The sequence below is a fragment of the Crocodylus porosus genome, unplaced genomic scaffold (genome assembly GCF_001723895.1).
Source record: "Crocodylus porosus isolate Cpor-Errol unplaced genomic scaffold, CroPor_comp1, whole genome shotgun sequence".
Lineage (NCBI taxonomy): Eukaryota > Metazoa > Chordata > Crocodylia > Crocodylidae > Crocodylus > Crocodylus porosus.
The window spans coordinates 2,103,662-2,116,740 of record NW_017728911.1 but is presented as its reverse complement, the minus strand read 5'-3'; the positions used below and the strand labels follow the sequence as shown (position 1 = coordinate 2,116,740).

Here is a 13,079-nt window from a genome sequence, read left to right as displayed (position 1 = left end):
AAGCCACAAGGACAACCTGCCAGTGACTCCACCTGGGACCAGGCTATCCACCCTCCTTGCTACACCTGACAGATGTACTGTCATATTCCAGCAGGGGTGACTAACATGGTGAGACAAGCACCAGGCACCACTGGAGCTCACCAGAGCCTCAGCTGAAGTTGGACTTTGCTTGTTGGATTCTATGTGCAGAGATCAAGGCAGTGCTTTGTTTCTGTCTGGGCACAGCCCTGTCCCCCTCTTTTTTCAGAGGTAGGCTTCACCATGCTGTACTAGCTATAGCCACCTTCAGAATGGGAGGCAGCTGTATGCATTTTCTGGTGATGTTTAAAATATGTTAGTGTTAGAATGATGTTGTGTCCCGGGATTATGCGAGAGGCAAGGATTTCTCTGGGTGATGTCTTTAAAGGGACCAAATGCCTGCTTGGATAGTTAGACAAGCTTTTGAATATAAGACATTCTTCAGGGCAGAACTGGGCAGCCTGTTCACTCAGCAGGGCATCCCTGTGTGGGTGAGAAAAGGCTGCTGTCCTGGGTGATGCCCCAGAGGCTGAGCTGGGGACCTTGATAGCAGAAAACACCATTCTTGGCAGTGTGTGCTAGATACCCAGCCTCTGCAGCTGGGAGCTGTAACAGATTTGCATCGCCTTTTACACTGGGTAGAAATGGGCAGGCATGGCTGGCCATGTTCATGCTACAGGGCTCTCCAATTGGCACTGCCTTCCAGTTCATTTCAAAGGGCTCTTTACCTGCCCAGCTCTGTAATTCATAGCTGAGAGATTGCCAGGGACTGGACTAAGCTCGCCAGGATTTCAACTCTTATTTGTATGAGAGCGAGACAGTCCAGATCCTGCTTGCATTTTACAGGGAGGGCATCTTCAGCCCACAGCATCCAAGTGCTCACCCTGCTATGGCAGAGGACAGAATCTGGCCTGTGACAAGGGAGGTAAACTCCCTCATTCCATTCCTTTCAATATGCCACTTACCCTGGGGATTAATTATAATGATGATGCAAAGGTATTGAGGTACGCAACTGCTTTAGGTCCCTGACTCCCACTGATATCAACCTAATGGTCCTTGTGGCTGTGGGCCAAACCATTTTGCTGTTGCATGTTTGTAGTGGAAATACTTGCAGATACTGAGTCACATACCAAGGGGAATGGTTTCTGGGTTTTCTTCACAAAGGCTTGGGGCAAAGGAACATACATTTTATCTTGACATTCAAATCCTTGTTTGTAGGGGAGGAAAAATAGTCAGTCCTTGTTAACATAAAAGCAAACCTGCAGAGAACAGGCACAAGCTGGGAAGAAAGCCATGGCTTGATGGTTGAGTTGTTGTGCCTGATTTATTTTATGAGGAACCACAAGAAAAAGGGCAGGGACAGACTGCAGCTAAAGCCCTTTGATTTATATCTTTGAAATCTGTGGTTTTGGAAGACGGAGGATAAAAAGAATCAAATCCAGAATGTCTAGTAACAGGCTGGAAGTCCACATGTGATGCACTACCCTGTGCCATGCCACCCCTCAGCCCCACGGGAGCACTAACTGTTCAACACTGGAAAATTGGGCTGCTCACTTCAAGGAGGAGCTCTAGTACAGAAGAACTAGAGCAGCTCTTTGAGCTCTGTCCACACTAGCTAAAAGAGGAATTTCTGTTTTCTGGTTAGTTTTGGGTAGTTCCAGTTAGTTGTGGCCACTAAAGTGTCAATGGACCTCAAGTCAGGTGTTCTTCACCATCCTCCTCTACTCCCTTCAGAAGGGGAGATTTTGTACTGCTGGCTGCCACCAAGAAAATCTGCATAGTAGAAACCTATTCTGTCTGGCACTTTGTTAGGTATGTGAAGGGCCTGGACCAACCTGCTTGGAGCTAAGTGCTTCCAGTTCTGGGGAAACTTCAGTCAGAACTTGGAATTTGCACCTGGACTTCCTTAACATTTGGCTCAATGAGTATCTCTTCTCCTCTACTGAAATACCCTGCTCAGGGTATAAAGCCTATATCTTTCTTCTCTTAACGATAGGCATCTAACTTCCAATTCATCAAAGGTTTACATGGAAGGAGGGGCTGCCTGTTCTCTAAGTATAAGAATTGGCACAGATCACAGTGGAAGTGCTGGCAGAGGTGAACCTGACTTGATCAGAAATCCCATGTCCATTCACTTTCCAAATCAATCACTTCCATTAGCCTCATTGATTCTGAACCCACCTCCCTCCCAAGACTTCCTTGCAATAACAATTTAATTTAGAAAGGAACAAACACTTGTGGGGGAATTCCTTGGGTTAACAACTGCCTGTAAGTGCAGGGGCCTGGACTTGATGTCCCAGGACACCTGTTCAATCCTTTGTTTCCTTGGAGCAAGGGAAGTTTAGATTGGGTATTAGGAAAACCTTTCTTGCTAGGAGGGTAAAACACTGGACACAAATTATGCAGAGGTGGTAGACTTTGTTTAGCTGAATCTTAAAAATCACAAAAACAAAGTTTTGGCTGGGGTGATCTAGTTGGGGCTAGTCCTGCTTTGAGCAGCGGGTTGGACTAAATCACCTCCTGAGATCCCTTGCCACCCTAACTTTCTTATGATTCTATGTTCTTCCACTTCCATACCCCTCATCCCAATCTATTTGGCGGTAGAGAGAGCACTGCCAACTCTTAAGTACTGGGAAGGGCTCAAATACTAGGATAATGTGTACCTGGCTAATGGGCAGAAAGTTCACAGGTGAAACTATCTCAGTTTTAAAACTTGTGATACAATGGAGGACTCTGCAGTGGATTTAATAATTTATGCCTCATTTAAGAAATGGATGGTTTATTGTCAGTCAGAAAGGACACTTGAACACTAGATGGCAGCAAAGGATATGCAATCATTATGTTCAGATCAAAGAGACTCGCTTGCCCTAAATAGACCTAGTTGCTAATTCCCTTCTCTCTTATTCAACCTATTTTTCAATTGGTGCATTTGAGCTGAGTTTAATTTAGGCCTGGGCAGGGTAAGGGCAGTACTAGGGTGGGAGGATGTTTTTATTTCTAGGGTAAGCTATTGAACTGGGAATTAAAGGAGTTCGTTCTGTTTCAGGCCATTATGTGATCTTGGCTTGGCTTGGTTACTTTGCTTCTGTGCCTTGGTTTCCCCTTCAGAGGAAAAATATTGCTTCAGCTCCCAGGGGCTATAATTCATCATTTACAAAGTGTTACTGTGTTACAGGAATGAACATCACACAATGAGCAAGCAATTTAGTTATTTAGACACTGTGCAGTTGAGGGTAGAGGTAAAGCAAATTTCTTCCCCATGGCAACATGCCTCTATCATGCTTGGATACAGCACCTAGTATGGTGAAAGAGGTTAGGCCTTTGTGCCCCATTCAGTTGGCTTCCATGTGAAGACTGTCAGCAAAAGGGACCAGGTGCCACAAAGGCCTTTGTCTGCAAGAAACCAGCTCTTTCCTCAGAGACTACAGAACAACCCTCAGACTAACTCATCTGAGCTGGAGTTGAGTTAGTACATCAATGGGGAAATGTACTCTGCTTCCCCTGAATTAAGGTAATGACAATAGATCCCTGGCCCTTCTCATAAGATGACAACCAAGTGGATGAATGTCTCCTCTGCTTCCCTGTACAAAGAAGAACCAGGGTTTCATTCCTGATCCCAATCACTTTAATTCTTGCCCATCATGATCTACAGGTATCATTCTGATGTCAAGCCCAAACCCTGCAGTGATGGGCACTTTGCAGCACTCTAACACTGAGCAGCTGTGGATGGAGTTGCCTTTTTAGCTGGAAGAACAGTTATTCTCATCCAGGGTCTGAAAAGTGGGGGGATATAATGACAACCATCCTGCAGCTGAGTACAATCCACGCATGCGCAAAAGCACGGCTATATGTGAGAGGCTGGATGTGGCTAAGATGCATCGTGAAGGACTATATCAGTCCCTTGTGCGTGGGCAACAGTCCTTTGCAAAAGTAGAGCGATGAGCTCTTGAGAATATGGAAACAAGGCAGTTCCAAAGGTTCTGTCCTTCCTTTGCTTTTGAACTGAAAACTGGCCACTGCAATTGTCTTCTGTGTATTAAAGGGTAAGTATTTTCCCCTTAAGCAAGAGCATTCTTGTTCTCCTGGTTGTGAAGTGCTCGGGCCCTCTAAGCATACTTTTGTTGCATCTTCAGTGGTAGGTAGTAGCATCTTCCATGACAATGTAGAGAGAATTAAGGAGTCTGTACTGGATGCCCAGACTGCAAGCCCTCCGTAGCATTCCCTGCTGGCCTACATGTACAGGAACCCATTTGAGGGCAAGTTACTCCCACTCAGCCTGAAACAAGCTTCAGAATTTAATGAATACACTAATAGGCCCTGTTCCCACCACCTACGCTCCACTCTGTCACCAAGTTCCTTTCAAGAAGGCTCTTTAAACATAGCTTTCATCTTTTTCTTATGGTGATTATTTATTGTACAGTATATTGAACATTATTATGCCTGGGGAACTGAAAGTCTAATCACCTCCCTACCAGTAGGGGGTAATATTGACTAAGTGAGACTCTAAACATGTTATAACTTTGTCAGTGTTTAACATGACATTGTAAGAGCTGACTTTTTTCCCCACCTGGCAGCACACATATATGATATATGTCATGCTATTGGGCAATAAAAGGGGCTCTTTTGTTTTTAAAGTTCAGCCTTGAACAAAGGGGACCTTGGACTAAAGGCCTTGGTTGTACCAGGATTACTTTTATTTACTTCATGAGACCCCGACAGGTGAATGATTGAAGTTACCTGAGTAAGGATTTTTAGAATCGGGGTTTGCACATGGTCAGTGATTGCAGCAGGATCTGGAAGTGAGACATCCCTATGAAAAATCACAGGATAGTTTCAAGTGTATGAATGGCAATGAAGTGACACGGGCATGGAAACCTGGTTTAACTAAGATGGAAACTGGAAGTTTTTAACTTACAGAAGGCTCCTTCAAGGTTAGAATAGGGATAAATGCAAGCTAACTAGTATTAGGCTGCACATTATGGTACTAAGGAACAAACATTACACAAATCAATCTGCTGTAGAAATTGGGTTGGAAATTCCATGGAAAAAGGCTTTTCTGGGAGCTAGCAATATGTTGTCTGCTTCAAGGCAGGCTGGCTGTATACTTTGAGGAGAACCTTGCACAGTGACAGCTTGGAAATACAATTGTCTCCATGCCAAAAGATTATCTAACTTTTTTGACTTCAAAAGCACTTGCCGTAAAGGTTAGGTGGAGTCTGTGTGAGCTGCCCATATACTATTCTGGTCCTTGTGGCTACCTGAAGTACACTCCCTAAAGGCACACACAGTTCTGTGCCTCCAGGCATCTCTTAAAAAGTTAGCTGATCCAACTGGGCAAATAAAACCCCTTCTATTCTTTCTGTATTTCCTCCTTCATCGCTGCTTATTAGTTACCCAGATGGGTGGGGAGGTACACACAGGTGCGCCTGGAGCCATTAGGCAGTCTTTGCTTTCAAATAAAAGAACAGGACCTGCATTATGTAAACCCTCCCCCAGTGGGAAATCTAACCTGAACCTAAAATAGAGAGAGGATAAAGGAAAGATTTTGAATGTTCATGAATTTGGCATCTCTCCCTAGACTCCATCTGTTGTCCTGAAAAGCAAACTCCCAGAGAGCAGTCTGGCTTGGCAGTTCTCACTTTTTCTCCTGTCACAGGCCACGTTTTACATCAGTATAACCCTCGACACAGAGCACTTAGACCCTTTTTGCCTAAGCTTTAGGCTCCTTATCTACTGGGTAAGGGTGGGGCAAGTTTTCCTTGTGCAGCAAGCATGTTCTCACACAGCACTGAGAACTACAAAAAGCCTTAAAGATCAGGACCTACTCCAAATAAGGTGTTTATTACAGATTAGGTGTTAATGACCCATTGACAAAAATCAACATTTGGCCAGGGGCTGGGGGAGCTTATCTGCCGTTTTCTGAAAGAAAATTATGCGTCACTTCAAACCTTAAGAGGCAGGCTGCCTCCAGGCATGGGGAGAACTCCTCCAGTATGGGAACAACTTACTTTCCTATTACTGATAAACAGGGACCCTGGTTTTCTCTGATTAAACAAAACAGAACAAAACAAAACAAACAAACAAAAAAAACCCAATCCAATTTTTGGATTAAAAAAAGTAATGCAAAATCCAAATTTTTCCATTATTTAAAATGAAACGCCACTATAGTGAGAGAGAGATGGATATCCTATATACGTACATGTAGGCATTTCATTTTAAACATGGAAAAACGTGTGTTTTGCATTACTTTTTTTTAATCCAAAAATTGCAGGTTTTTTATTTTTAATCGGAGAAAACCAGAATCCCTGGGGACAAACCAGGCTATGGAGTTCTCTCCTTGAAGAGTGTTACACTATAGGGCAGTAATCCTCCAGGGACTCTGCCAACCCCAAGTGCTAAATTAACATACCCAGAGAAGAGACTCGGTGTCCCTCCATGTTCCTGAGCATTAAGGACAGTTGCCTTGCTGTGCTGGTCTGTCCTGCCATCTATGAGCCACAGGCCAGAACTAGACTGCTTTTCAGCTGTGCTGGAGCACTGTAGGGCAGTCCTTTCAACCTCAGGTTGGCTCCACCAGAATTAGGATTTTTACTTGCCCTATGTCCTATCTGAACCCTATGCTTCATTGGTCCCTATAAGTGCCTCTGCCTACATCCACTTAAGAAGCTCTACCACTGCCCCATGTACAATTAGGGCCATTCCTGCTGTTGCGGCAGCTAAAGCAACTAACCCAGCAGGTGAACAAATCTTTTCTAAAAGCTGTCTAGTGATACATTGCTCTCCTGCTGTTCTGAAATGCTGCTGTAACTCAACAGGGTGCTCAGAAGCCTTCAAAATGCTGCCTCTGAAAGCTTAGGCAAGAAGCAGTCAGCTGAATACAGGACCAAAGCTACCTTTGGATTTCTGGTGTTTTCTGCTTTCTTTAAACTGCTATAAAGACAGCATTTGTATTTCTAATATAGCATAAGGCCCAACCATCCACATGCTGCAGGACAGGTGCCAGCTTCCTGCCCTCTTGGGGCTGGCAGATTGCCAGCATGCATTTACACAAGAAGCAGATAAGGGCACTTAGGCCATTGTAGGTTTGTGCCTGCTTTCAGCTGGACACAGTTGCACTGCCCTGTTGTTTTTGTTTTCCAGGAAAGCCTTTGTCTGACTCCTCCTCATGCTGTTTATTCTCTCTGTGCTTGCTGCCACCCTTAGTGCTTTAACCTATTTGCTTCTCACTGTGTAAAGAAATTTCAGCTAGAGGCCTGCTGTGCTTGAAGCTTCCTCGGCTGTCCTCTCTAGCCTGTAACACTAGCTCTGGTAGCCTCCTAGCTCCCATGCCCGACAATCCTCCATCTCGCCTCCCCTCCCCTCCCCTTTCCCACTGTGCACAAGGCACAACTTCTTCCAACTTATCTGAATTCAATTGGAGCGTTCAGACCCACAAAACGGATATCCTAGCTAGTGACTAATATCCTTTAGTAACCACAATTAAAGCTTCTCTTTGACAGCCATAGACTCAGTAACACGCCAGCCTTCAAGAGCTCTAAACTCCCACTTTAGTTGAAGACAGACTGCACTAGTATTTAGTATGGCAATGCCCCAAGTAAGATGGGCAATAGCACTTCAAATAGTGCTTCTCCAGACCTTGATGGATCACCAGCTTCTCAAAGGGCCTTATTTTACAGGAATCTAGCACTTGCTTTCTTGGGTAATTGAGAAGACTGTACAACTAGGTTATAGAGCTGGTCTCAACTAGGTGGCTTAGCTCTGCTCCTTTAGCTATTTACGTTCCATTACTTAGCCAGCACTTACTAGTTGATAGAAGTGTTGTGAAGAGATTTAAAAGAAAGGATTAACAGCTTCAGGTCAGTTCCAGCTTTCCCTGACATGTAGTGCTGCTGGTCCTGATTACACCAAAAAATAACAAAAACCTGTGCTTGTGACTCACTTCATAGTTGACAGCTACCAAATAAACAGAAACCAGTGTTTGTTTTGGACTGAGTAACAAGGGGTGGCAGCAGTAACTCTTAACCCTTGTGTGTGATGCACCACACCCCACTGAACGGATCACTTTGAAAATGCAGCCCACAAAACAAACCCGGCTGTACAAAACAGAAGAAACTCACTTGTTTAGTTGACGTTATTTTGCTTTATTCTTGGGTCTGGATTTTCCAACTGGGAGAAAAGGAAGCCAAGTGGAACTATTCCTTCATCTCCTCCCTCCACTAAAACACTGTAATAACAATTGGAGTTGGAAAAGCATTTTACCCCTGCAGTTGGGGCGGGGGCTAACACTGCTGCTGTATGACAGACTGCATTTGTCTGCTAATTGCACAGAAAATCTGGAATGGATATTAGAAGTGATTGCCTACATTTCAGTGCTGCAGGGCAAAAAGAGGAGAGTGTGTGTGTACACATGCTACTCCTTGATAGCAGCAGGGGCAATAAATAGGAACCAGGAAAAAAGACAAGTTAGCCTACAGCAGCCAGCCCACTGTACTGCTTCTAACCAGCACTAGCTGGCCAGTCAAGCAGTGCAGACTACTGTGTACAGCAGAGCAATGCATTTAGCTTAAAGTGACTTCAACAACACTATTGCATCAGATACTCTGTGCCTGAAATCTCCAGTATTATCAGTGGAACTGACTTTTTTTTATATTTGAATGATCAAGGAAAAAAAGAGAACCAGGGGAAATCCCTCACTCCAGGAGCTACTGTCAGTCCTGGAAGTGTCCCATAGATTGCTGTATTACTTGGATCTCTAATTCTTTTCCCCTCCCTTCCCTTTTATTCAGCTGACCAGACATTTAGAACGATTTCAAAAGTCAGATCCTTACTTGGCGTTGATCTGTGTTGCTCTACTGATTTATGCTACAGACCCATTGTCTGCACTGAATCCTGCAAGAGACACACCTTGGTTATTTCTTTTTTTAATTAAGCAATGATGCTTTTTGCTCTTTCCCCCCTAACATCCCCTTCATCTGTTCATGGAATCCAGAAGAGCAGATCCCAGATATAATCCAGTGTGAGAGCAAAAGCTTTCCTATGTTGGAAGAACCAGCTGTTTCATGAAATTGGGTCTATAAAGGACCAAGCTTGATTCTCCAAGGTGCTGTAGCTCCTACTGTTCTCAACCCCTCTGAAACATCGGTCCTTGCTTAAAATTGAGGACCACTTTTGCTTTTTAGGATGCACAAGAAGGGCCTTGCTTCCTTTAATATTATCACTTCCCTCCTAATTTTTCAGTGGTTTGGAATCAGCCAACATAGGCACAGTGTGAATTTCTAAGGTAAATCAAACAGGTGGGGGGAGCAAGCGAATCTCACCCATCCCAAAAAGCAGTAAAAACCAGAAATCATTGTCCTTTACTTTCTGACAGACTTCTACAAGGACTTCAGTTTTACCTCTGGATTTCTGTAAGTGTAATTTGTATCCTCAGATCATAGATTTCCCAATACTACACTTTCAAGCACAAACGTACCACTAATCCACTAAATCCTATAACCTGTAGTAGCCACAATTACACTTAAACAAACATCTCTAGTTTGTTCTTAAAATTAAGACTAAAGTGTTTGCTGGGATCAGTGAAGGGCTAATGAAAGCTAGTATTGTACTGTTGAGGGCAGGCTGCTTGCCAGGATGAGGGAAGAAACTTTTATAACCTATTTTAATATAGCAAGAAATGACATTAAGCATAGCAAACTGCCTTTGCTAACAAGGTTCCATTAAACACAAAGTGATTTGCCAGACTCAAGGGCCAGTGCATTTTTGAAGAGGCCAAGGCTTTTATACCAGTACAATGCAGGGGGTAGCCATGCTGGAAACAAGGGAGGAGTTGAGGAATTGATGTTCTTTAGAGAAATTCTGCACAGGGGCATCTCTCAGGCACCAGGGGTGGAGGCTGGAGGACAGGCAGGGCAGTTGGTGGGGTGAGAGCAATTAAATCTAAGTCACTTTTGTGCAAGTTTGGCAATGAGAGCTTTCCACTCTGCTCTCTTCTGTGTGATGTAAGAGGGAGTGAGGAGCTGCAGCACTGGCTCCTGCTGTCCCCTAAAGTATCCCTGACATAGAGCCTCTGTGTTACAGATCACATACATCCCACAGTCATAGCTATTCTGCTGGGCTGGGGCCTTCTCCTCTATGAAAGCTGCTTTGCCTCCTCTTTTGCCCAGAAAAGCCTCCAGCTTCCCTGCCACCTGCTTGGCATGGACTGAGTTGCTCTTACTATGGGAGTCATAGTGGGCAAAGCAGTTTCTGTCCCTGAAGTACCCCAATAAGCTCCAATGGGTTCCACCAGCAGCCTGACTGGAGTTATCATTGATAGCCAGGAATACCACCTTTTTGTGGGAAAGGTCCAAGGGCTCAAGGAACATGGCTAATTCCTCTTGACTGGTGGTGCACTTGATAAACTGAGCCACTTCAGGGCCAATAAAGCACACTTGATCAGAAAAGTCCTGGAACTGGCTGCTGGCAAAGTACTCAAAGGCAAACCCAATGATATGGTCGTTAAGCCAGCTTGGGGGATCCAGCAATGCAACATCTGACCGTCTCAGCAAGCTGTCCATGTAACTCAAAACAACAGGGTCCATCCTGTACAGGCAGGGTCCACACTGCTCCAGGAAATGTCAACAGCTAGAATAAACCAGGGGGTACAAAAAAAAGTCAGTGATGAGGCAAACAGGTTTCACTTTCTATGTTATTTAAAGAAGAGCTACTTCTAATATTGAAGACTTTCTCTACCACCAGACCACATAAACTCACAGATTCTTACCAACGTGGGCTTAAGGTGTGAGGTTTAAATGGTCTGTCAAGTGACAGCAAGTGTAAGAGGGGAAAGAAAGATGGCTTATCACTATGTTTCCCATTTGAATTTGTTTGTGGTAAAGGCTGGGTGGAGCTCTGGTCTGCTAGATTGGCAGGATAGTGCCAAGAGCTGCATTGGTGTCTTCTCTATAATGCATTGGAGGAGAAAGATGGCCCAGTGGTTAAAGCTTTAGCTATAGCTATTACTGACCATAGTTCAGTAACAGCTGTAGCTAGATCTTGCTTTGCCACAAACATCCTGTATGATCTTGGAAGTAATTTAGTCTCTTTGGCTCATCTGCAGCATAAGAATCGCTCTTCTTTTCCACCTTGCTATGGAGACCTACGCGGAGGAAAGATTGTGAAGCATTCAGATATTATGGTGGCACAGGCATGAAAATAGAGACAAGCACAACTCATAGGTCTTTTGACACTGCTTTCTCCATAGAAGACTGGTCTCCCAGCTGGCCAGGCAGCCATTAGATGAGGTGAAGGGGAAAAAAAAAAAAAATCAATCAAAGTAAGATGTCAAACAACTGAACCAACTCCTTTGCCTAACTGCACTTTTTAGGACACAGTTTTCCCACAATTGCCTAGTTCAAATGGTCTAAACTCTTTTTATTTAAATCAAGCATATATTTTCCATCATGTTCATTTACTTCAGTTCCAATTTGAACATGATAACTTATCGTCACAGAGAAAGGACAGTTGCTATGCTAATAACTAGTCTTCCTTAAATAATAAAAAAGAGGGGCTGCAAAAAAAGAAGAGTGGCTGCTTGAGCCAGTCAGTGGCCTACTTCAAGAGTTGAGATTTTTTTTCTTTATGGTTCCAGATACACATTCATCCCCTCCCCTCTCTGATCCTTGTAGCAGCAAGAAAACAATAACTTCTAGAAAACCCACACGATTTCAAATGCCTCCCCTAGATGGAATCAGAACTTGTGGCAGAGGTGATATCTCTTATTGTTCCAACTAGACTTTTTGCAAAAAAGTCTATTATTTGCAAGCTTTCGGGCACAAGCACCCTTCTTCAGGTATAGGAGAAAGGATTGTAAAAGTTCTCCTAGGTAGAAATAAAAGCTCATATTTCATAGGAGATTTGAAGATGGTGTTGGTTGTAGCCATGTTGGCCTCAGGACATGGGCAGACAAAGTTATTTGGGTAAATGTGGTATCTTTTATTAGACCAGCTGAATAGTTGGAAAATTGTTCTTTGCAAGCTTTTGGGTACAAACCTGAAGAAGGGTGTCTGTACCCGAAAGCTTGCAAAGAACAATTTTCCAACTATTTCATTGGTCTAATAAAAGATACATTTACCCAAATAACTGCGTCCCCTAGATGGACGCTGTCAAGCAGAATAGATCCCAAATGAAGGGTCATATTAAAGTTACATTATAAAAATCAGTAAAGAAAATTTGGACATTTTTAGGATTTTGCTGCTAATGCTGGAAGTCTAAACAGAGGAGCACAGGGTTACCATGTAGAATTCTTGTTCTAGGTTAGTTACAGCTTAACTTAACAACTTAACAGGTGTCAAGTAGTTATTAACCCCTCTTCTCACTTTTTCCACTATACCAAAGGGGAGGGCATGCTAGGATTTTCCCAGCTTGGAAACGGGTAGAAAATGACTAGGTTAGTAAACAAGAAATCGGCAAGCAAAACTGACCAACCAAGCATACAAGCTGAGTAAAATGCAGGGTACCAGACAACACGAAGTAGCAACAAATAGTTTTAATTTGGATGATTTTATACTACAAAGCTTATCAAACACAAGGAAGTGCTACTTTAATACATTAAAGAAGCAGTTATCCTCTGAAGTCCAGGTTGGGATTCAATCATTACATTTCCGCCTACGTAAGGGAATCCTTTGACCGTACTGGATTGACATAATGGCTTCCTTGCCTCCCCTCTTTCCATCATGCCCCTGCCTGATGTTCCCTGGTGGCTGAAGTACACCCTGGAATCCACTGGCCACTCAGATGTTGGGGACTTACTTGACAGTTGGATGGCCACCCAGAAGAGAGCCTGTAAGTGTGACTTAAAGCCACTTTTGTTCCACCCTCTCCTAACCTGAACTACATGTTGCATATGAACATACTGGGATCAAGTGCTTAGTGATAACACCACTTCAGTGTGACTCATTATAAACAAGACAGACTTAATCTATAATGATAGGAAAGGGCTCACATGCATTAGTTTATTTACAAACTGGAAAGGAACGGATTTCGGCTTTCATCATTGCAATGCGAGTGAAGAAGAAAAAAAG

The 13,079-nt window shown here is 43.6% G+C and overlaps 1 protein-coding gene across 2 annotated transcripts in view; it reads right to left on the bottom strand.

Moving 5' to 3' along the window:
* Positions 1-8,138: 8,138 nt before the first annotated feature.
* SENP8 (SUMO/sentrin peptidase family member, NEDD8 specific) overlaps positions 8,139-13,079 on the bottom strand; it is a 10,479-nt gene continuing 5,538 nt past the window's right edge. For both annotated transcript variants that reach the window (XM_019533262.1, XM_019533263.1), the window contains exon 2: positions 8,139-10,641. In XM_019533262.1, coding sequence (XP_019388807.1) covers positions 9,960-10,598 — 639 coding nt within the window. In that variant the 5' untranslated portion in view covers positions 10,599-10,641 and the 3' untranslated portion in view covers positions 8,139-9,959. The remainder of the gene's footprint in view (positions 10,642-13,079) is intronic.